This window comes from Melanerpes formicivorus, unplaced genomic scaffold, assembly GCF_026170545.1.
Source record: "Melanerpes formicivorus ecotype bairdi unplaced genomic scaffold, bMelFor1.0.p_v2 SCAF_5, whole genome shotgun sequence".
NCBI classification, from domain to species: domain Eukaryota; kingdom Metazoa; phylum Chordata; class Aves; order Piciformes; family Picidae; genus Melanerpes; species Melanerpes formicivorus.
This window is the reverse complement of record NW_027142357.1, coordinates 11,531,689-11,553,888: the sequence shown is the minus strand read 5'-3', so window position 1 is coordinate 11,553,888 and position 22,200 is coordinate 11,531,689. Positions and strand designations below refer to the sequence as shown.

Sequence of the window (22,200 nt, the reverse complement as noted above, 5' to 3'; positions counted from 1 at the left end):
ACTGAACCAGGCTTACAAAAGGAGAGAAGATGAAATCTCCATCTGTAAACATTTCTTTGTTGTCTGAAGATGCTACTATTTCCAGGAGAGATGATGCTGTCTCCCACATCATCTTTCCCAGAGCAAACTCCTGTTCTGCCTACTGTGGGTATCATGGCTCAACGCTAAGCATCATGAAAAACGCTGCTGCTCTGTGATTCTGCTTTGACAGGCACTACCAAGTGCTTTCAGCATCAATTCCCTTTCTATTAAGGAGGGGTGAAAGGCTTCACAGATCAGATCTGATTGCTCAGAATGATAAAAGCAATTCATCAGCATGGGCTGTTCAGGCAAGCAGCAAATCCTAAATCTCCCCCATCCAGATATTGGCTGGCTTATCGCTCTTCAAAAACCAGCCTGAACAAATGGCGCAGATTTCTTCTCTAAAATCCTACCAGCTTAGATTACCTTGCCCCCCCCTGCTTTGCTGGGGCAGATCCAAGCAAACTGCATCCAAGCTTCCCTCTTCAGCTCATCTCTTTCTCCCAGGAAAGGACCCAACTGTATTCCACTGGCTCACTTTGTGCCAAATGAGGCTTCACAAAGCACCTGCTGGAAGCTTTAATTAATGTTCTGTGGGGGGTAATCAAAGCAGGGCAGGAACCCAAGGTTTGTTGTCTTCTGGAGGCTGCTGAAGAGACTGTGGGGCTGTCCTTTGAGCTTTGTCCACAAATGGTTGGTCTTAACTACTTGGAGAGGTGGATTTGAGATGACTGAATTGTCACAAGGGATGCTGTGGGACAGATTCAGAGATGAGCAAGGGAAGGAAGAGGAAACCACAACCAGCAGCACTCCTGACGTCAAGTGAGTCTGTTACATGGTAACAAAAACAACACGTTCCTCTCCCCAGCCAGAGGCTCCTTCCTTTTCATGTAGGGTCCCTTCCACTCCAAATCAAGGGTCATCCCTTGCAGAACTGGCTGCTCAAGAAGTGATGCTCTCCTGTCTTTCAGCCAGGCTCATACACAGCCTTGGGGAACTTGACTTTACACACTTACACACAGCCTTGGGGAACTTGACTTTATATTCTACTTTTCCCTCCATTATAATAAAAGAGCACAAGTTTGCCACTTGTTTTTTGAAAACCCCTGAATTCCACCAATGGTTTAAGCTTGTTAAACTATGAAGAGGTAAGCCCCATGGGATGCCTCATGCAAAGCCTGGTATCAAAAAGGCTTTTGACAGGAGGTTTGAGAAGGTCATGCTGTGAATGCACAATGGGAGTTGCATTTCCAGGGGTGATCATCACCTGTTAATTTACAGTCCAAGTCCACGTTTGATGATGGATCAGGCCTGATTAAGCTGGCTTGCATTATTAAATTGAAAAGGTTGCAAGGAAACTCAAACCTGGAACAGGGCTGGTGAGCCAGATGTGCCTGGGATGCTGGTGAAGCCCAGCACCCAGGGCAGAAGTCCAAGCAATGCTTGGAATCCAACTTGGCAGAAGTCAAGTAAGTCCAAGATCCTCACTAATGGCATTTTCTACCACGGATTTCCACAAAGCAAACCATTGTGCCTCTAACAGGTGTAAGGGATAGTTCCATCAGAGAAGGGTGGATGCAAGGAACAGTCTTCTGAAGGATGAGGTTTTGGTAGCAAAAGAAACCTGCCAAGGAAGACCTAGGAGTGGCCCCTACACCAACTCCCCCCCGCCCATGACCAGCTTCTCATATTGCAAGACAGGGGTGTCCTGACAGCAGATAATCCACAACAAGCATTCAATTAAGAGCTGGGAAGACCACAAAGCAATTGATTTTCAGCAGGGATTTCTAGAGATAAAAACAGCTGCCCAGAGACCTCCAGGGTCTTTAATCATTGACCAGTTTTCATTGCAAAATGCACTGGGGCTTCCAGAGACTGAAAGCTGTGAGGACAATGCAAGAATTACAGGTACAGTGGTTTCTCTGTACAGACACCAGCAGTACAGAGGTGACTTTTCTTTCTTCTCCCCTTCTGATATACTTTCTTCACTCATTTAGTGCTGAGCTGAGCAGATACAAGATGATCATTCAGTTCTGATGGCTGAAGTAGAGGGGAAAACAATGCCAATGCATTTGCAAGGTGACCTGTGCTGAAGCAGTTCATTCCCTTGATTTGCCTTAGGAAAAAAAGCCAAATCTTTTTTCTGAAGTTGAAATATTAGAGGGAGTCAATCAGCAGTGAAAGCAGTTAATGGAGAACCACCCAAATCAAAAAGCTGGTGCCCCTCTTGCCCAGACCAGGTAGGAGTGTGGAAGGACCCAGCAGAGCATCTGTGGTGGGGCACCATCCCCATCCATCCTAGTGGTGAACCTGCACTACTGGGGACAAATAACCCCAGCAGAAACCAACCCTGTATGCAGGCACTTCAGAAAACATTCAGAAACCACCACAGACCATCATGAGGACATCATCTCACATGTGCTCCCTCCTTGCTTTCTCATAAGGCATACCTGTGCTGGAGGTACAGGTGCCCCAAATGCACAATTTTAGAGCCCACATGCCGGCCACAATACAGCTGCTCTCCAATAGCCATAGCAAGCATTTGGGCTGCAGCGATGCTCACCCTGCCACACTGCTGTCTCAAGGGAGCATCAACCGTGGTCATCAACTGACTGCAGCCCCAAGAGCCTAGGTGGTATTTGAACCACAGCCCAAATCCTATGACAGCTACAGATCTGTCTACTGAACTGAGAAGAGACTATGCAGCAAGGACCAAGAACGCCTGGAAGGGAGAAGAATGCCAGCACTACATCCATCACCCTGCTTTGGAGGCCAATGCCCTCCTGAAGGTAGGGCTGAAAAATTAAATGGGTTAGATGGTAAAGTATCTGTTTGGGAAACACAGGACAATTGGGATCAAGAGACGAAAGGCGGAGAGCCAACAGCTGACTCCTGGTGCATCATCCCTGGTAGAAAACCTTGTTTGCACGTTCCCTTTGACAAGACAAATGGATGCAGGGTACCTTCCTTAGCTCAGGAGTTTCACAAAAACAATATTTTCTTTCCCCCTCCCCTGCTCTCTTCATGTTCTCATAGAATGGCTTGGGTTGGAATGGAACTCACCCATCTAGTTCTAATCCCCTGCAGTGAGCAGGGACATCTGCTACACCAAATTGCTCAATGTCCCATCCTACGTGGCTTTGAATGCTTCCTGTTCCAGTGTCTCACCACCCTCACAGTAAAGAGCCACTTGCGAATGTCTAATCTTTATCTGCCCTCTCTCAATTTTAAACAGCTACCCCTCAGCCTGTCACTGCACTCCCTGATAAAGCATCCCTCTCCCTTTTAGTTACAGGCCTCCTTGAAGTACTGGAAGGTCACAATAAGATCTCCCTGTAGCCTTTTCTTTAGGCTGAACAATGCCAACTCTCTCCACCTGTCCTCATAGCAGAGGTGTTACAGCCCTCTGATCATCTTTGTGGTGCACTCTAGCAGGTCCATATGTTTCTTGTGCTAGAGGGCCCAGAGCTCCTAGGCTAGATCTTTGTTTTGCTTTGGAAATCAAGCCACACTATGCCAAGAAGGGTTTCCAGCCTCCTTCCATGAGCCAGATAACTTGGGATTGGTGAAGACTTGTACCCAGCTCCATGCACTTATTAGCCTATCTTCCTCAAAAGGAGGGACCAAAATTCTCAGAAGAGGACAGTCAGACCCATCCAGCATGGAGCAACAGGTGCCAAGCAAAGTCCAAGCAGATCCTTAACTGCATACCCTCCTCACAACCCATGAGGCACAGTGGTCCTGGCTCAGTAGCCCAAACATGCTCTGCTGCACCAGACCACAAGAGGCATTTGCCAAGGATGAAATCAAACCAGGGTGCCTCTTCACCCTGGGCAAACTAAAGCCACAGCCAGATAACTATTTCATCTTCACAGCCTGAAAACTCAACTCCATGCATATCAGAAGCACCATAAGTGCCCAGGCTAAATTCAAGAACATTTTCTCCATTCAGTAAAGAACCAGAAAAGCATCTCTGCACCAAAACAAATCCTACAACCAAATCTCCTGCTTCACAAAGTTTCTTACCTAGTCCCTCATCACAAGCAGCAGCTTGGGAGGTCAGATGCTTTCCAGAAACATTCCCCTGCTTAGGGCAGGGATGGAAAGGCCCAAGGAAGGAGGATCAGAGTGAGATCAGCCCTGGAGGACTGCTGGCTGTAGGTGTGGAAATGTACTGAGAGGAACACGTCACTCGCATGGCAGAAAACCCATTAAAGTAATCCCATGCAGCCAAGCTGCTTTGAGATGAACAGACAACAGCAGATGATGTCTTCTCTGGAGCACTGGAATAATAACAGCTTTAATCAGGATATTATTTTTTTTCCATTTTTTTTTTCTTTAAAAAAAGGAAGGAAAAATAAACATTAAACAGTAAGTACAATAACCAGTTACTGCACTAAGGGTGGTGGTGTAAAGCCCAGACACAAGGTTTGGAGATGGGCTTGACATTTAGTGGGCAGAAGGCATCTGAAGGACATATATCCAGTGAGGAGGGACTGAATTTAGGACCGAAGAGAATGACAAATTACTGCAGCAGTTACCCCATGGGCCCTGAAACATGCCAGCTGTGCCCCATGGGTGCCAGGGAGAATGCGTGCACTCCATTGATGAGCTGAGCAGGGCATGTTCTAGGCTGCTGCTGAAATGTTATGCTGAATATACAGAGTACCTGAGGTAGACAGAAAAACCAAGGGCTGGGGGTGTATGTGGAAAAACCCCACAAACTCAAACCTACAAGAAATGCTGGAATTACGCAGGGACATCCCTGAAACATAGGAAGCTCACTGTCCTGCCCTCGCCTGCTGCCGATGCCCCCGAGGGTCACCAGTGCGGCCATTCTGCAGAGCTCTGGACCTTGCCAGGAGAACAGTGAAAGCAGAGAATTGGGCAAAACCCCAGGAGAAATCTGTCCTTCTGCCTCCACATGTTCCTGCACTCCTCTGTTCCTTATTGCACTGGAGATTTCTGCTCGTGCACACGAAACTGCTTAGGGTGCTATAGGAAAGAAAGGGGACACAGCTGCTTATGGACCCTCTCTCTGCACTACATTAAGTTGCATAGGAGACTCCTTAAAGCCCCTGAGGAGAAATTTAAGGTGCTATTTACTTGTTGTGGGGTCTGTCAAGACGGAGATGTGTTTCTGGGAGTGTAATTTTGGGCAGGCAAAAGAAGACCATTCCCTCTTGAGGCTGCCATGCTGGCATGACCTGCTGCATGCTCTTCCCACTCTTTGTTTGGTTGCCTTACTGTGGTTTTCTTGATTAACCTGAAAGAAAACTAGCCTTTAACAACTAAACTTTCTGAGCTAGCAGCATTTCACTATAAAGAGACCGCATTTAAAATAATCCTTCCGTGCAAAACTATTTCCCTCTCACCTGAAATACACAAAATCTGGGGAGCAGGAGGAGGAAGGGAGGGAGGTCATTCAAAAGACTCAGCTATAAAATGAACGGGGTAAATATTTGGGTAGTTTGTGCCACGTTATAGTAAAGAGTATTGACAGGCTGAACTGGACTGGAGGAGCCTTGAGAAACTCCACTCAAAACCCTCTGAAATCAATGGCAATGAGAGTTGAGTCATGAGGCCCATCTGGATCATCTTCATTAAGCTCAGATTTGACATCAGAAGTATTCTCTCTTTTCCTTATTTTTTTTTTGTTGTGTTTAAAGAGATGTATGATAGCAACAATTCCCTCCCCTTTCCGGCCTCTTCCCTAGAGAAGGGGCATCTGGAGAGTTTGCTGCCAGAGCAGGGTGAGCCACTCTCACCATCTTCCTGGATCCTCTCCCAAGGAGGCTTCTGATGAAGCCCAAACCTCCAGCTTCTTCCAGAGACGGGCTGCAGCACCCAAGTGGGATGAAGCACAATGGGCTTTGGCTGCTTCTCCTGGTTAAAAACGGTACCTGTGCACCTGCCAACAGGCAACAAGCATCTCCCTGGCTGCAAAGGAGAAAAAGAATGCATGCAGAGACATGAAAATAAACCAAAAATCAACCTAATGGGTCACAGGGTCTAATGGGTACTGGGCTGAAGACATCTTGTGTTCCTGTGGTGCCTTACAGTCACCTCTGGGGGTCTGACAAAGCCTGACTGTGGTGGTGGGGGAGGGTATTTACTGTGCTTCCTCTTCATGTACACAGATACATGACTCACATTTGTCTCAAAAATGATAATTTAAAAGCAGTTTCTACAATGTAAAAAACAGCCACATATTACACCCCCCACCCCCCACCGGTTACAACTTTTACTGCTTGTTACAAAAATTAAACTTTTATTTGCAAATGCCTAAAAAAAGTGATCTCTTTTGTGATGCCCTCCCACTCCCTGGTCCCCTTTAAAGTTTTTGAGTAAGAAAGAGTTTAACTGGTATCAAGGATGTATGAAAAGCCATCCCCCTCTGGATGCCTTCCCATCAAGGAACAATGTCCCCTGCTGATTTTCAGTCTCAGTGGAGAACTTGCAAACTTTGGCCTCTTAAAACCCAGGGAGAATGACCTCCACTTCTTTTTATAAGTCAACTGCTTAAAAAAAAAACTACAAACAACAAAAAAATCCAGGGGCAAAAAAGCACAGGAAAAAACCAGCAAACAAGATGTGGACAGAAACATTGCCACAGAAGCTAGATGGCAAAATCCTCATGGTCTTGTGGGCTGAAGGCAGCTGCCCGCAGCATGTCCAACGAGTTAACAAGGATCAAGGTGCCAGTGAGATGCTTCCAGCGTTTGGTGATGGGGTTCTTCATCTTGTCCAGCCCAGTGTGCAGTTCCTGGATCACATCACGGTAGCTGTCACCCATCTGGCTACTCCAGGTGAGAAGGAAGTCATACGCTGGCTTCCACATGGCCTGTGGTGACGCAGCAGAGGCAAGAGGAGATAAGAGGTAAGCCAGGCCGTATGGCTTGCCAAGCAAGCAGTGCCATCCTCAACACACCTCTAACCCAGAATAAGCACATTCCTGGGAAAAAAAACCCTCAAATCTCCCCAGCACACTCAAATCCCATCTGTCCCCCAAAGGTGCTCCAGTAGCATGTGTTCTGGAGGTATCTGTGTCCTAATTTTTAGTGACAAGCTGCCCAGGGCAAAAGGACAGATTACAATATCCTGGGATGAACTGCCCATCACCCCAGGACTCTCCAGCCTCTGGAGAGCTTTTCTTTGTGGTTATACCAATTAACTCTTGATTTCTCCTAACCTACTATGACCTGCAACCCTAGGGAACCTATGGAGACCAAGACCCACCCGCTCTCACCTCACTGTCCACTGTCCCACTCTTGTCACGGTGCGGGGCCTCGTAGGCATCCATCTGCTGCTTGGAGACTTTAGCGAGCTTCTCAGCCAGCTCCCTCCAGCGCTGGGCCACCTCCACAGCTGTGGTCAGCAGCACAAAGTCCTGGATAAGCCGAACGACCAGCCCCTGGCAGTCCATTTTCAGCAGAGCCTGAAGGGCAGTGGTGAAAACCAAAGAGGAGAGTCAAGGCAGGCAGTAGATGGCAAGGGACACAGGGGAGCAGACAGGAAAGTCTCAAGGAGCTACCTTCAAAATCCTCCCAGCCTCTTTCTAGCGACAGGCGGTGAAATTAGGCCACCAGGCTTGACCAGTAATCTCATTAATTAAATGAAGGCCCTACCACTGCTCAACAAGGCTTGTAGCCTGGGTTGGCCAGTGCAGCTGTATTTTCCAGGCAACCCCTCCAGATGTTCAGGCACCACCATAAGCAGTTTAAAGCATCCCAGGGGCTAAGAAGAACAGATGCCTTTAATCAAAGCAATTAATCCAAGCACAGTCCGTGCAGCTTGCCTCCTCAACCCCAGAGAAACTCTATCCTTCAGCATGGATGGGTGGGGATGGGCCCAGTCAGAACATCTGGGGACAAAACCTGGACTTCAGCCCCACGGGGAGTTGGGCTAGGGTAAGACCCAGGTGAAGGGCCAGCTGTCAGCACTACAAGACCATCACTTGGATTGGGATGTTCCTGCTCTTTTCACTGCCACTCTGCCTTCCTGTGCCAGTTCAGAAAACTCCTTCTGCATCACATCATCTGTTGACCTAAAAGCTGAGATTTACTGCAAATGGTTTTGAAGAAGTAGGGAAGAGGAACTGCAGTAGTCATGGTTTTCTAGCTAACAAGAACTTAACTCAGGGGGAAAAATGACAGGGTGTTTAGGTATGCAAGGACATTAACACCTGCTTGAAGTGTAACACAAGTTGCATAGGGCAAATCCCACAACAAGGAAGGGCTCAAAGTGGCAATTACCAGAGGACAGGATCTGACTGACTGAATCAACATCCCACTCCCCAGACCCTGCCAGAGCCTGTGGACCAAAACAACCTTGGCAGTAACCACAGCTCCTGTACAAATCTCACCCCAAATGTCAAGTGACTACAGAAAGGTGGTTTATATTACAAAATAGGCATCCTCTTTTTAAAAAATGGAAATCAAGCAGAGACACCCCAGACTGGGCCCTGAGTGTTGATTTGCTGAGTAACCTCTTGTCTTCCTACAACCGGATTTGGAGCCGTGACACCAGTAGACTCAGGATGATGCTTCAAGGGTGGGTGAACACCAAGATGTCACCGTTTCAACAAGGGGGGCAAACCACAGGTCAAGGATGCAAGGAACAGCCCCCCTGAGGGATGCTGAATATCAGTGAGTGCCCAAAGAACCAGGATGCATCACTGACAGCTTCACAGCAGGTAATTACAGAAACTGTTTATGTGATGGTCTCCAAGCAGCCAGAATCACAAAATCAGAGAATGGTTTGGGTTGGAAAAGATCTTTTTTGAAGGTCACATAGTCCAACCCCTGTGCAGTAAGCAGGCACATCCTCAACTATAGCAGGCTGCTCAGAGCTCCATCCAGCCTAGCCTTGAATGTTTCCAGGGATGGAGCGTCTACCACCTCTGGGCAACCTGCAGTGGGTCCTGACATGCTCTCCAGGCATAAAGGGTCTGGGCAAACCCCAGCTAGTTTGGCTCTGGCGCAAAAGAAGGGTTAAATCCTTGCATAATCAGTTTCACAGGGACAGTTGGGGGAAGATGAACATCTGAAACCACTCCAACAATTTGCAAAGCAAATGCATGTTGATTTTTCCCTTATCTGTCTCCAGTTTAAAGCTGGGCTCAATCTAATTACAGCTGCAGACTGGCACTTGTTTGCTCCTCTAAAGTGCTTACACTGGTTTCCTGTTCCAGGGACAGAATTAACAACCCCTCCTGTTAAGCAAGCAAGGGAAACACATTTAAAAGACCATTAATGTTTTGGTGGGATTTTTTTGGAATAGGACATTAAGCAGCATTTGCATCTCACAGGTAGGCCATAATCACCTCCTTTCCAGCAATGCTACCTTACTACCCAGCCCCCAGACTCATCACCCTCTCCTCCACAGGCAAGAGAATTCGAATAGTCTTACAGGAGGGATTTAGCATCCTCAAACTTGCCTTTGCAGGCAGGTGCAAACCCCCAAACAACGTGACATTTAGCAAAGCAGCCCAAATGAGCTGCTGTCATCTTATGCCAGAGGCCAAGCAGGTCCAAGGCAGCAGGGGGGGCCACCAGGAGCAAAGTATGCTGCAGGGGTTAAGAAGGACATAGCTGCAGGAGATGGATTCTCCTGTTCCTTCTGCTGCTCAAAGTAAACAAGAAAATGGCATTAACACAGGACAGACATGGACCTGCTGGAGTGGGTCCAGAGGAGGGCCACAAAGATGATCAGAGGGGCACAACACCTCTCCTAGCAAGACAGACAGAGAGTTGGGGTTGTTCAGCCTTGAGAAGAGAAGGCTCCAAGAAGACCTTGTAGCTACATTTGGCTATCAGAAGGGGACCTACAGGAAGGCTGGGGAAGGACTGTTTAGAAGGGCTTATAGTGATAGGACAAGGGGCAAAGGTTTGAAACCAGAGCAGGTCAGATTTAGGTTAGACATAAGGAGCAAGTTCTCACTACCCTCATTGTGAAAATACTGAAACTGATCACCCCCAAAGGCCAAACTTGATGAGGCCCTGAGCAACATGAAAGATGCCCCTGCTCACTGCAGGAGGGTTGGACAAGATGACCTTCCAGGGTCTCTTCCAACCTGATACATTCTATGATTCTATGAGCAAGCAGAACAACTGTGAGGCCATGTAACAGAGGATTGTACAATCACGCAGAGCAGCAGCTTTGGAAGAGACTGACTGTTCCCCATAGGGCAGTAAGGTAACTCTGAAACCTACTGACCACCACAGAACCTACTTCCTGTGCTTTGCCCCAGGAATTCTGTCTATCTGAGGAGCCTCAACAAATCAATTATAGGCTGGGAAAAAAGCAGGTGAGCAGACAGAGGCAAGGAGAGCACCAAAGCCAGGTGGGGGTGGGGTGCAAGGACACACAGTCACTAAGGTCAGAGCCAAAGGGGCAACATCAATGGGAACTGCTACATATTTTTTTGGCGCCAAGTACCAACTAGCTGCCCCTGTCACAGAAATATACAAAGCATGGAGTGCACACAGGCCTCTCCTGGATGCCCTGCCTTCTCAACTGGGATTAACAGGGCTCACAACAGACTTAATCCTCCATTAGACACTTCTGGGATTACACCACAATTTCTCTCCATCCTCCTGGCTCACCCTAGACAAATCTTCCCAGAGAGCTGGGTACAGCCACCATCCATCCATCCCTCCCTCCCTCAGTACCCAGCCATGCTCCCTGCTGAAGCATGACCTGGGCTGTGTTTTGCCTGTATTCTCCAAGGCATTTATTAACCTCAGCACAGCTCTGAGCTGGCTCCACCAGACTAGTACACTGCAAAGGAGATGGTTTGGTATTTAAATTCCAGTTCAAAGCGGCACAGAAGTGCTTCTACTTAAAAGGCATCCATGAGAGGCTGAATTTGCATCCTGAGTCTGAAATGCAGAACCTTATTTCCCATTCTCTAATGATGGAAACTGGCACCCAGAAGAACAAATCACCCTAGAAGGAAGAAGCAACCCTAAAGACCACCTGCAGATGACAGACACCCCTGCTTGTACCCATCACTGCAACCTTCATGACCCATTCTTGACGGTGACCCTCCAGCCTGGCTCATTCTCAGATGCAAAAACATGAAGCTCCACACAATCCAGACATGCTCCAGAGGAGCCATCTGAACTGGGGGAGGTTCATTTCTTCCCCATCTTTAGCCAAACTAAAGGAGTAAAACCCTTTCTCCTTTGCCCCAGGAGCAGAAAGGATTGCCAAGTTCACATGTTCCCATCAAGCATGGTGCAAGGAAGCTGCAAACCAGCAAAAACATACAAAAATAGATTCCACAAAGAAGCTACTCTAGAAGCAGAGGTTTTAAATTCATAATTTTTTTTTTCTTTTTTAAGTTAGAAAGCACTCCAGGGGGTCCAAGTTGCACCACACATTAGTCACTCTCTGAAAGTCAGTGAGCAACGTGGAGATGTGGGTACCATAGGCAGTGACATTTATTTCACATTAACTGTTGTGAGGGTGTGTGCCAAGGCAGGAACGCGGCCCAAGCGTGGTAGGCAGGGTGGGCAGGCGATGTGCCCAGGATGGCACCGTGCCACAGCTCCTCCATGGGACCTCCTCAAACAGTGGGAGAAAAGCCCTGTGTCCCCAAGGTGCTGGTGAGACTTGCAGTGTGAGAGGATGCTTGTGCACAGGCTCTTGTCTCCATCTTGCCCAGGATATAGGTCAAGGGTTTTGGCACAACGGAGTCAGCTCTGCATTTAGGTATTAAACATCTCTTTTTTTCTCGCTTTTGTGGGACACTTTCCCTGAACATGTTGCCTGTTGGGGTACTTCAGGCATAACTTCTGAAATGGCACTGAGCACCATCAGCTACACTCCCAGGTGAATTGTAGAAGGCCCTGTCAGTACCATCCCAGGTGGCTTCATGTTTTGGTTTTTTTTTTTAATTTACAAGAGGAAAATTATATGGGAGCAAGAACAGAGGGTCTGCAACTGCTGCATGGGGGATGTGGAGCCAGAGATTTCCTGCTAGCCCCAGAAAATAAAACTGTCCATGGAACAAAGAGCCTGAGAACACAACAGCAGGAAGGCACTAGTGGCATTTACAGACTCAGAGACTTGTTTAGGTTAGAAAAGACATTCAAGATCATCGAGTCCAACCATTAACCCACCACTGCCAAGCCCATCACTAAATCACGTCACCGAGTGCCACATCTACACACCTTTTCAATACCTCCAGAAGCCTCCATTACTTCCCTGGGAAGCTTGTTCCAATGCTTTACAACTTTTCAGTAAAGAAATTTTTCCTACTGCTCAAGATAAACCTCCCCCTTCAAGACATTTCTTAGTTTGAGGTGATTTCCCAGCAACCTTGAAGCTCCATTTCTGCAGCTTTCTATTCACTGATAGAGGTGCAGGGCAAGACAGAACTGTGGCGCACAAAGAGACCTTTCTGGAAATCTGCAAACAACTCTTCATTGTGTGCTGCAAGCAACTTGGCTCTGCAAAGATAAGCTGATAGAAACATCCCCACCTACTGCAGTATGGTGCAGCACAGTTCCTTAGGGGAGCAATATCCAGGCTCTAGAGATGTGGTGGGGATTTGCTCCCATGCAGACAGACAGCAGGCAGAAGTCTGTTTTTTGTACCTGGATGCAAATTCAGCATGGGGACTACAACTAGCCAGCAGATTGCTTCAGGATGAAGGATCAACATAAGCAGCGTTAGGATGGTATGCCCTGAATGTGCCAACATCAGGTTCAAGCAATGGGCACCTTGCTTTGCAGGATAGTAAGGACTTTTTGAGCCTACCAACAGCTTTTTCAGGGTGTGCACACACCAGGGATAAGCAGTACCTTCTGGGAGAAGAAAGGCAGCATGCAAATACCTGCAGTCAGAAAGAAAGATAGAAAACAATGGGGGGGGGGGGGGGAAATGCCAACATCATCTTCTGTATGATCTTCAGTAGTAGCTTGGAGAAGAAAAAGCTGTTTCTCCAGCTCTCTGCTGACATGCCCAGTAGCATTCCCCAAAGAACTCAAGGCTCTATAAAAATACTGCCTGAAAAATCTAGAGAAAGAGAAACACTGAAAGAGAGAAATGACAGCTGAACCCCAGCTCCAAAGGACCAGGTAGTGCAGTCACTGCATGGCATGGGACTGGTGGTCCAGCTTCAAAAAAAGTCTTCCATCATCTATGCCCAGGTTTTAACAACATCTGTGTGCTGCCTGCTTTCAATGGGCAGAGAGGAGGGAAGGGAGAGATTGGTTTCTCCCTCTGATGTGATGATTAACTTCTAAGCAACATCCCCCTGTTACCTTCACACACTGCTGCTAATGCTGCCTTGGGAAAAATAATAATTAAATTCAGATTACTTATTAACTTGTCATCATGACCAGACTCTCCCATGCCTAGTTGCTGGTGCCTGGCTCTGCCACTGCAGCTTTGTGTACTTAACACTGAAGTCAGATAAGCCTGCTTACTGCTTCTCCCTTCACAGTCCCCTTGAGAGGAAACAACCAATTTTAAGATGGAATGGCCAGATAAAAGCTTAATCCAACTGGTTGTTCTTGCCAGCAGACGCCAGAAAGCAAGTCCATTTGTTACAAATCAAATCAGATTCAAACACAATAAAACACATTACTGCTCCATTGTCACCACCCACCACTTTTTTTTTTAAGCTTTTTTGGGGGGGAAAATAACCAACAAACCAGGCTCAATTTAATTTCTTCCTAAGCTAAGGAGGATTTGACAGCAGCAAGGGGTTTAGAACAAGCATCACCTTCCACCAGGAATGGAGCTCATCCTTTATTGACAGGCTCAGACTCACAAAGAATAGAAGACAGAGCCAATGCTCAGGATTAGCCTCCATTCAAGCAAGGAAAACAAAACCTGCTCTTGGGATCCGGCACTCCAGCCAGCTCTCGAAGAACAGGATGTCTTCTTGCCCGTTATGGCCCTCCCCTTGAGTTAGCAGCTCCCTGAGTATCCAAGAGGGCCTTATCTTTCCCTTTGTCTCCCCACTGAGGTCTGGCACAGATTTTCCATGACCTACAGACTGTCGGGCCCCTGGAAACAAAGGGAATAGATGAAAGAAACACTTTGATGCTTTCAAAGGGGCAAGGTAAATAGTAGGAAGCCCTTGTAAGCATCCTGCAATAGGAGCACAGATTGCACCCTATTGTTCACCCATGTTAATTAATAAAGGGATGAACCCTGCCTTGAGGGAACCACAAGGCCAGACACCAGCACTGGCTACCACATGGGTATTTTCCCTTCCTGGATGGCCCCAGAAAGAAGATAGATAACTGCATATGATGACCAGAAGAACCCCTCAACAGAAGCAGCATTTGTGGCATGACCTGAGATCTGAAAGTCAAAGCTAAAGTGAGTAGGATAACCAGAGTGGTACTCAGGCACCAGGAACTTGCTGGACAATGTTTCCATGAGTAACAAAGGGCTCTGTACTCTTCCTAACACTTTACATCTCATACTTATTCCTCACATTTCCCCCTTCTGATTAAAGGGATTTGGGAAGCATTTGGCTCCAGTCCTTCCTACCCAGGCTGCCTACTTGTAATTCCATTTTGCAGGCTGCTGCCTGTGCCCATCTTCAGTATATGATTCACCACAACTTGGTTATCCTGCTTCTGGGGAAGAGCCTGGTAAGAGCTGCAGATCTCTTCCAGACATTCCATCCTGTATTTTCTTGCTCTCATTTGCTATGAAATGCTAGAAATGACCATGAAGATGGTTTCTCATCAGAGATTTCCTAACAGTATCCTAGAAAAACGTGTACACAGTGCTTCCCAAGATGGGTTCAGGGCACAAGCAAGCCTCCTATAACATCCTCAGAGGTAAGTGAAGACTCAAGTGAGCGGACAGTGAGGTGAATTGAGAACTGGCTGAATGACACAGCACAGAGGGTTGTGATAGCAGTGCAGAGTCTAGCTGGAGGACTGTAGTTAGTGGTGGTGCCTAGCGGTCATGACTGGGTGCAGTCCTGTTCAATGTATTCATCAATGACCTGGATGAAGGAACAAGTTGTACTCTCAGCAAGTTTGCTGATGATACAAAATTGGTAAGGGTGGATGACACACCAGAAGGCTGTCCTGCCATTCAGCAAGACCTGGACAGGCTGCAGAGTGGGAACCTAACAAAACTCAACAAGGGCAAGTGTAGGGTCCTGCACCTAGGGAGGAGCAACCCCAGCATCAAGGGACAATGTACACAAACCGGAACACGGGAAATTTTGCCTGAACATGAGGAAAATCTTCTTTCCTGTGAGGATGACAGAGGAGGCTGCTCAGAGCTGGTAGAGTCTCCTCCTCCAGTTGTCTTTAAAACCCATCTGGACACAATTCTATGCAACCTGCACTGGGTGACTCTGCGCTGTGCCAAACAGCCTATAGAAGACCTTGAACACAGGCTTCATTTTCCCACAAACAATTGCAAACCTTTCACCTCTCATTCCCCCTACTGACTCTGCATGACAGAGACCTAAGATCCCCTCATCAGACCTCAGACTCACCGTCATTAGCTCTTTCTGGAAAGATTTCCTCTCCTTGTTCTCAGTGTTGTTGCAGTCTTCCTTCAGCTTCTCCAAGACAGAGGCCACTCGCTCAGGCTCACTGTCCAGCTCTGCTCTGCAGAAGAATGTGAGCGGCAAGTTCAAGTACCCCAGAGCATCAGCAAAGGACCGCCAGCTGCTAAGGTTCTCCATGAGCAGAGTCCTTACTGAGGCATAGATGTAGGTCAGGAACTTGCAGGGCCTCAGGATCTGCTCAAGCAACAAGCTGGTGGTGAGATCTGGCCCAGAAAAGTAGCTGGGCTTGACCTTCCCAACCACCAGCACATTTTTGGTGTGCACGAGGCCTATTTTACCCTGGTAGTAACCAATATACCACTCCTTGGTCCACAGCTGCCCTTTTAACCTGATCTTCTCCTCACTGAGGAGGGCTATGACATCTCCTTTCTTGTACTCCAGCAAATAGTGGTTCTTGCTTTGCCTCACCACCGTTTTCAGCAGCTTGCCGTACTTCAAGCTCAACACCGGCCGGTCCTGAAAAACTGGGTACTTGGTGGTGGCAGCCAGAGGTGAAAGGATGATCTTTCCCACCTCGTTCTTCTTGAGGAACCGCCTCTGTCCTGTAGGTTTGATGGCACTTTTCGGAGGCGGCTGCGGCGTTTGGACACAGAACTGGGTCAAAATGGCGTCCTTGTCGTCCTTGACCTGTATCCTTAGCGTAAAGTCTGAGAGCTCGTTGGGGTCGTGGGACGTAATGGGGAAGATCAGGCGGCTGACCTTGCCCAGCTTCATCTGGAAGCCCCGCACGATTTTGGCCTGCTCACTGGCTTTCACCTCATAGTTGGTCATGTTGGAGAACATGCAGAGCTTGAGGTCTTGAGGCCGAGACAGAGCAAACTGATGCTTACCCCAGAGCTGAAGGGCAACAGGAGCTGTACCGTGGGACTGCCTCGTGACCTCGTTCACCAAGAGTGTCTTGGGCGCGCATTCATGCCCAAACATGGCTACAACAGTTTTAAAGGAAGGGTGAATGTGTTTTGGGCCATAGACACCGACTGTGATCTTCTTGCTGATGTAATCCCAAACAGTGTAAGGGTAGAGGATGTTCTGCCCCTGGGCTACAGCTGCAATGTACATACAAGGCTCCAGGTTCTCCAGCTGCACCTGGATTGTGTCCCCATATGAATAGCTCAGTTGCATCGGTGTATATGGTCCCTCTTTCATGTCACTCCGCAGACACTGCAGTCCTACCAAACTCTTGCTCATGATGTCATTCTTGACCTCTGCTGACACTTTCATCTCCAGAATGATGAAGGTTTTCACCTCCATATTGCTGAGTTTGATCTGCAACACAGGGCTGATAGTGCTGCACTTGTCACTGTTCAGCTCCAGTGGTGGATCCAACATGGCTTTCATGGAGATCTGCTGTGTCTCCCCAGGGCACACGTGGCCCTCTGGCACATGGATGCTGATATTGGTATCTGGAAGCTGAACGGCCCCACCAGAGCTATCCAGCTTGCAGACAATGTTGGTCTCCACTGGTTGCGTCTGACCCCAGCCAGGATTTTGACCAAGCAAATCCAAGTCATGGCAAGACCGAGCCAGTTTCCTGTGGTTCAACCATGCTGTCCGAAAATCTTCCCTGCTCTGGAACTGCTCAGGCGTGGGAGACTTCAAACCACTGAAGAAACCAGCTGATGATGGAGCATCTGACTTGGCCTGAAGAACAGACAGCTCAGACAAACTGTAGGAGCGTTTACTTCTGAAGAAGGGATTGTCCCTTTTCACAGGCTGTTCCGCATCCAGCCTATTTGTGGACGGAAACTCATCAAAAATGTTCCCCAGGCTGCTGTTAGCAGCTGAACTGGAAACAGCTGATGAAGGAGCCTCTGTGTCAAAGAGCAGCAAGTCAACAGCAACACTGGAGTTAGACTCTTTGCCCGAGGTAGGCACTGTTTGCAAACTCCCATTCAGAAACGGGTTTGTCTGAACTCCGTTCAAGAACGGGTTGTTACTGTAGGATTTCAGAGAGTTTCTTTTCACATCAGACCATTCCCCAAGCAGGTCTAACTCCTTGACACCCTCATCAGGGCTCTCCAATAGATTGTCTATCATGCCGCTGTCTGTTAAGGAAGAGTTGCGGTAGTTGACAGGCTGGACATAGGAGGAAGGGATGTAACCCATTTCTGTGGTGTTGTGAGCATACCACCACTCACCTCCTGATGTGTCTAAGACATAAAGGTGGTCCCCCTTGGAGAACTTCAAAGTGGTGAAATTAGTTGGACAGTAGTCTTTGATTGCTATTACTTCCTTTGCATTTCCAAAGGATGTGGGATTGTCGACCAGCAAGGCACTAGGAGAAGGCACTGCAAAGCCAAGAAGAAAACAGCACAGTAAGCAATCCACAAGAGAGTACAACTTGCAGTTATTTATTTCAGGTCAACAATCTGTGCCACTTTAGCAGTGAAGGTTATTTTACAGGCTCTCAAATCTGCAGGTATTTCCGGCCCCCCCTTAATATTTCTTAACAAACCTTCTCCCTCTGCTACTTATGACACGTTCACAATCCTCTGCCCCACAGGGTTCACAGCTTAAGGGGATGGGCATTGGTGTGGCTGGGAAGAGCAGCAGGAGCTGAGACAGGAGAAGCAGCAACAGGTTGCCTCCTGATGCAGACGAATGCCTTGCCAATAAGCCTCCCCCTCAACACAGGGCCCCATGCAGCTGCTCCTGTACAAGACATCAGTGTCCCACTGCCTCGCTGAATTTCCTGATGAACAATACATAGGAAGATGTGTTGGAGGGAGTTTCAAGGGAGTGAGAGTCACTTCTTATCAGCTCTTCTTTTTACCTGGCAGTTGGGATCTAAGCTCCTAAGGGAACATGCTAGAATCACTTAGGCTGGAAGAGATCTTTAAAACCCAAATGTCCAACCATTAATCCAGCATTGTCAAGTCCACCACTAAACCATATCCCTCCACACCACATATACACATCTTTTGAATACCATCACGGATAGTGACTCCACCACTTCCCTGGGCAGCCTGTTCCAGTGCTTGACAACCCTTTTTGTGATATTTTTCCTAATGTCCAATCTAAACCTGACCTGATGTAACTTGAGGTCATTTCCTCTTGTCTTACTGCTTGTTACTTGGTGAATGAAACCAACCCCCATCTCAGTACAGCCTCTTTTCAGATAGTTGTAAAGAACAATAAGGTCTCCCCTAAACCTCCTTTTCTCCAGGTTAAACAATCCCAGTTCCCTCAGGCATTCCTCATAAGGCTTGTGCTCCAGACCCTTCACCTGCTTTGTTGCCATTCTCAAGACACACTCAATGTCCTTCTTGTAGTGAGGGGCCCATAAATGACCACCATATCCCAGGTGTGGCCTCACCAGTACCAAGTAAAAGGCAAAATGACAGGGACTCCCCTAAATGCTCAGATTAAAACTAACAGAAGCTAATTTGGCGGGGGGGGGGGGGAGTATCAATGATTGCTACATGGAAAGGGCCATTATCTGCTCAGTGGTATGTCAAGGTCTTTGGCCACCAGCTCTTTAGCACCGCCACAGCACTTTACTGTAAGTAGTTATCTCTGCTGCTGGTGATTAATGTCTCCTCTTCAAAGAGATACCAGAACCAACCAGGTTGGAACAGACCTCCAATATCATCAAGTCTAACCAATCACCCAACCCTAACTAATCAAATAAATCATATCACCAAGTGCCTCATCCAGTCTCTTCTTAAACACCTGCAGGGATGTTGACCCCATCACCTCACTGGGCAGCCCATTCCAATGGGCAATAACTCTTTCTGTGAAGAACTTTTTTCTAATATTAAGCCTAGACTTCCCCTTGCACAGCTTGAGACTGTGTTCTCTTGTTCTGTTGCTGGTTGCCTGGGAGAAGAGACCAATCCCCACCTGCCTACAGCCACCCTGTGTGACAACCCAAGGTAATGCAAACCCAAGGTAACTTTCATCACAGGCTAGAAATGCTCTCAATTCTGCCCTAACCCTGCAACATGCTTCAATGTAAGAAACAACTAAGGGCACATCATACTCTTAAAGAAGGTCATGTAGTTGGAATGCTTAGCAAGTAGCACACCACCCTCCTGCAGGACTTTCAGTGGTCTCAGCAGCATGTCTAATGTCCTTTAGAATCAGAGAATTTTTTTTGGTTAGAAAATACCTCTAAGATCCTTGAGTCCAACCATCAACCTAACACCACCATGGGCATTAAACTACATCCCAAAGTGCCAGGTCCACACATTTCTTGACTTCCACCTCCTTGGGTAACCTATTCCAAAGCCTGACCACTCTTCCTGTAAAGAAATTTGTCCTCATATCCAATCTAAACCTCCCCTGGCACAACTTCAGGGCATTTCCTCCCATCCTATCACCTGACACTAGAGAGAAGAGATCAAGCCTCACCTTACTACAATCTTTCAGCGGTGCCAGATGGAAAACTCAATTACAAGCAAAACAGATGGATGAAGTTTACACATACTTGCACTGTGACCATATTGGTTGGTTTTATTTTCACGTTTCAGGGTTATTTCTGTAAAAAACACTAGAACCAAGCTGCAGATGACATTATATAAACGTTTGAGGGTGTGTTATCTCACTAGACAGACCTAGGTAAACAAGGAAAGTTGTATTTTCATGAAGGGAGCTGCAGGAGAGAACTGGGACAACGCTGCTTTAATAGGCTCAGGAGCTCTCTGGAGGGAAAAAGGGCATTTAAGAAACACAGGAAGTCCCTAAAATTCCAAAGATGAATGGGATGGCAGATCTGACTACACATCCCTGCAGTCGCTGACTGCAGGCTGGCAGCACTTCTCAGACATGGAAACTGCAAGGTAAGGAAGGCCAGGGATAAGCTAAGATAAGTCTTTTAATATTCATTAGGGATCAAATATGAAGAAGAAAAAAGTCTGTACACATCCTAAACAATTCATTATCAGCCCACTTCTTCTGTCAGCAGGTAGGCAAAGCTGTGAGGATATTTATTCAGTGTAAAACTATATATAAACCCTGCAGTGAAACCACCTTGCCACCCTGCTAGGAAGCCACCATTAAATCAGCGCTGCAGCCAGAAGAGGTTGCAGGACAGGGTATGTTTGGCCTCCTCATCCTTTGGGATCAGACAGGCAAATGGCCATCTCTGTCCCCCACCCCCTACCTATACAGGCAGGCGGTGCAGCAAGCAGGTTAACAGCGAAGTGAAGGAACCAGCAAACTCCTTGGAGAACATAAGCAATTCCTATTTTCCTCATTAAAAACAATCTAATTTGCAGCAAGAGTGTTTGATGTTCAGGCCTTTTCTTGCTGCGCCTGCAAAAGCAATCGCTTTTGTGCATGATTGTTTTTAAAGGCCTTGGCATATGCTAACTTCCACCTGGAGTTATTTCTTGGGATCCATTACTCATGGGGGAACAGTTAACTCCCCTTCTGACCTAAACATGGCTTTTATGCTGGGTAAGGGAAATACAGCTGAAGAAAAAACAGTAAAAAGAAGAAAAATAATTATTCAAGCAACCTGCGTGCTCCCCATTCCAGGGAAGGGGAAACTAAACTCCTGCAGCCAGCTTGTTGCTGTCACCTCTCTTGGCCACCGATCTCTTGCTAGCAGGTCCACGCCTGTCCTCACACCCTTAGATGTGCTCCTCAGCATTTGCTGCACTTCCTCATCAGCTGTCCTCTGCTAATTATTAACCCAACCCCTCTGGGACCCCAGTGGTGAGAGGACACACCCAAACCAAGAAGGGGGCATCGTGCCCACCCACCCCTCCGCACCTTTGACATCGCAGAAGCTGGTCTCAGAGAAGCCCTCGCTGAGGTCAATGAGTGTTCCCTCCGACTTGCAGCGTGGCAGGCCGCCCGAGTTGGCTGCCCGGATCCTCTGTGCCGCCATCTCCAGCCCGCCGACCTCTGTGGAGTGCTAGGCGGCCATGGCTGCTCTGAGCGCGAAGCCAGCTATACAGACCCCGGCGTCACCTCGGGCAACCAGCCTGGGGGAAGAGAAACAAACCCAAACATGTTAGCAGGAGCTTCAAGTTCCATTATGCCACCCACGTGCCAACAATGCTCTCCTCAGGCACACACCAATCCTGCAGACACAGGAGAACATCCCTAGAGCATCATGAAAATTAAGCAGGGGATTCCTAGTGAGGACAGCACTGCCTACAAATCACCAAGGACTTTGGGTAACAACAACAGCCTGGTATTCCACAGTGCTGCTCCTGACCACCACCCCCTCCAGAGCATCCCTCTTGCATTCAAAAGTAATCTGGGGATGTGTTGCTCCCAGGTTCATAAATTGCTCCATCTCTCCATTTCATAAGAGCTTTCAGAGCATTTGCATGTTGCTGTAATACATATTTATAAAACCATCATGCACTCAGATGCTGTGGGAGCCTAGGGGCAGTGTTCAGTAAGCATGGAGTGCCCACGGGATCAGGCTTTTTCAATGTTCAACCAGGTCATCACTCTCCCACTGTAGCACCAGGATCTCCCGGGATGGAGACCGTCTCTTCTCACTTGCTCCCTGCATTCCCCCCACCTCACCCAACCAACTGGGAAGACACCAGGCAAAGAGCTTTTCCCTCCTGCACTGACTGCCCTGCTTCATTGAGAAAAAATTAAAAATACAGGATTTTCATCTTTTTTTCCAGAAACCCTGTGGAAGAAAGAGT

General features: G+C 47.7%; 1 protein-coding gene across 14 annotated transcripts in view; it reads right to left on the bottom strand.

Annotated features, from left to right (window-relative positions):
* Positions 1-4,163: 4,163 nt before the first annotated feature.
* The window catches only part of SH3BP4 (SH3 domain binding protein 4), a 166,625-nt gene continuing 148,588 nt past the window's right edge, over positions 4,164-22,200 (bottom strand). For all 14 annotated transcript variants that reach the window (XM_068138103.1, XM_068138096.1, XM_068138100.1 and 11 more), the window contains 4 exons: positions 21,302-21,516; positions 15,509-17,871; positions 7,271-7,459; positions 4,164-6,865 (listed from right to left, as the gene is read on the bottom strand). In XM_068138103.1, the coding sequence (XP_067994204.1) occupies positions 6,641-6,865; positions 7,271-7,459; positions 15,509-17,871; positions 21,302-21,419 (2,895 nt within the window). In that variant the 5' untranslated portion in view covers positions 21,420-21,516 and the 3' untranslated portion in view covers positions 4,164-6,640. The remainder of the gene's footprint in view (positions 6,866-7,270; positions 7,460-15,508; positions 17,872-21,301; positions 21,517-22,200) is intronic.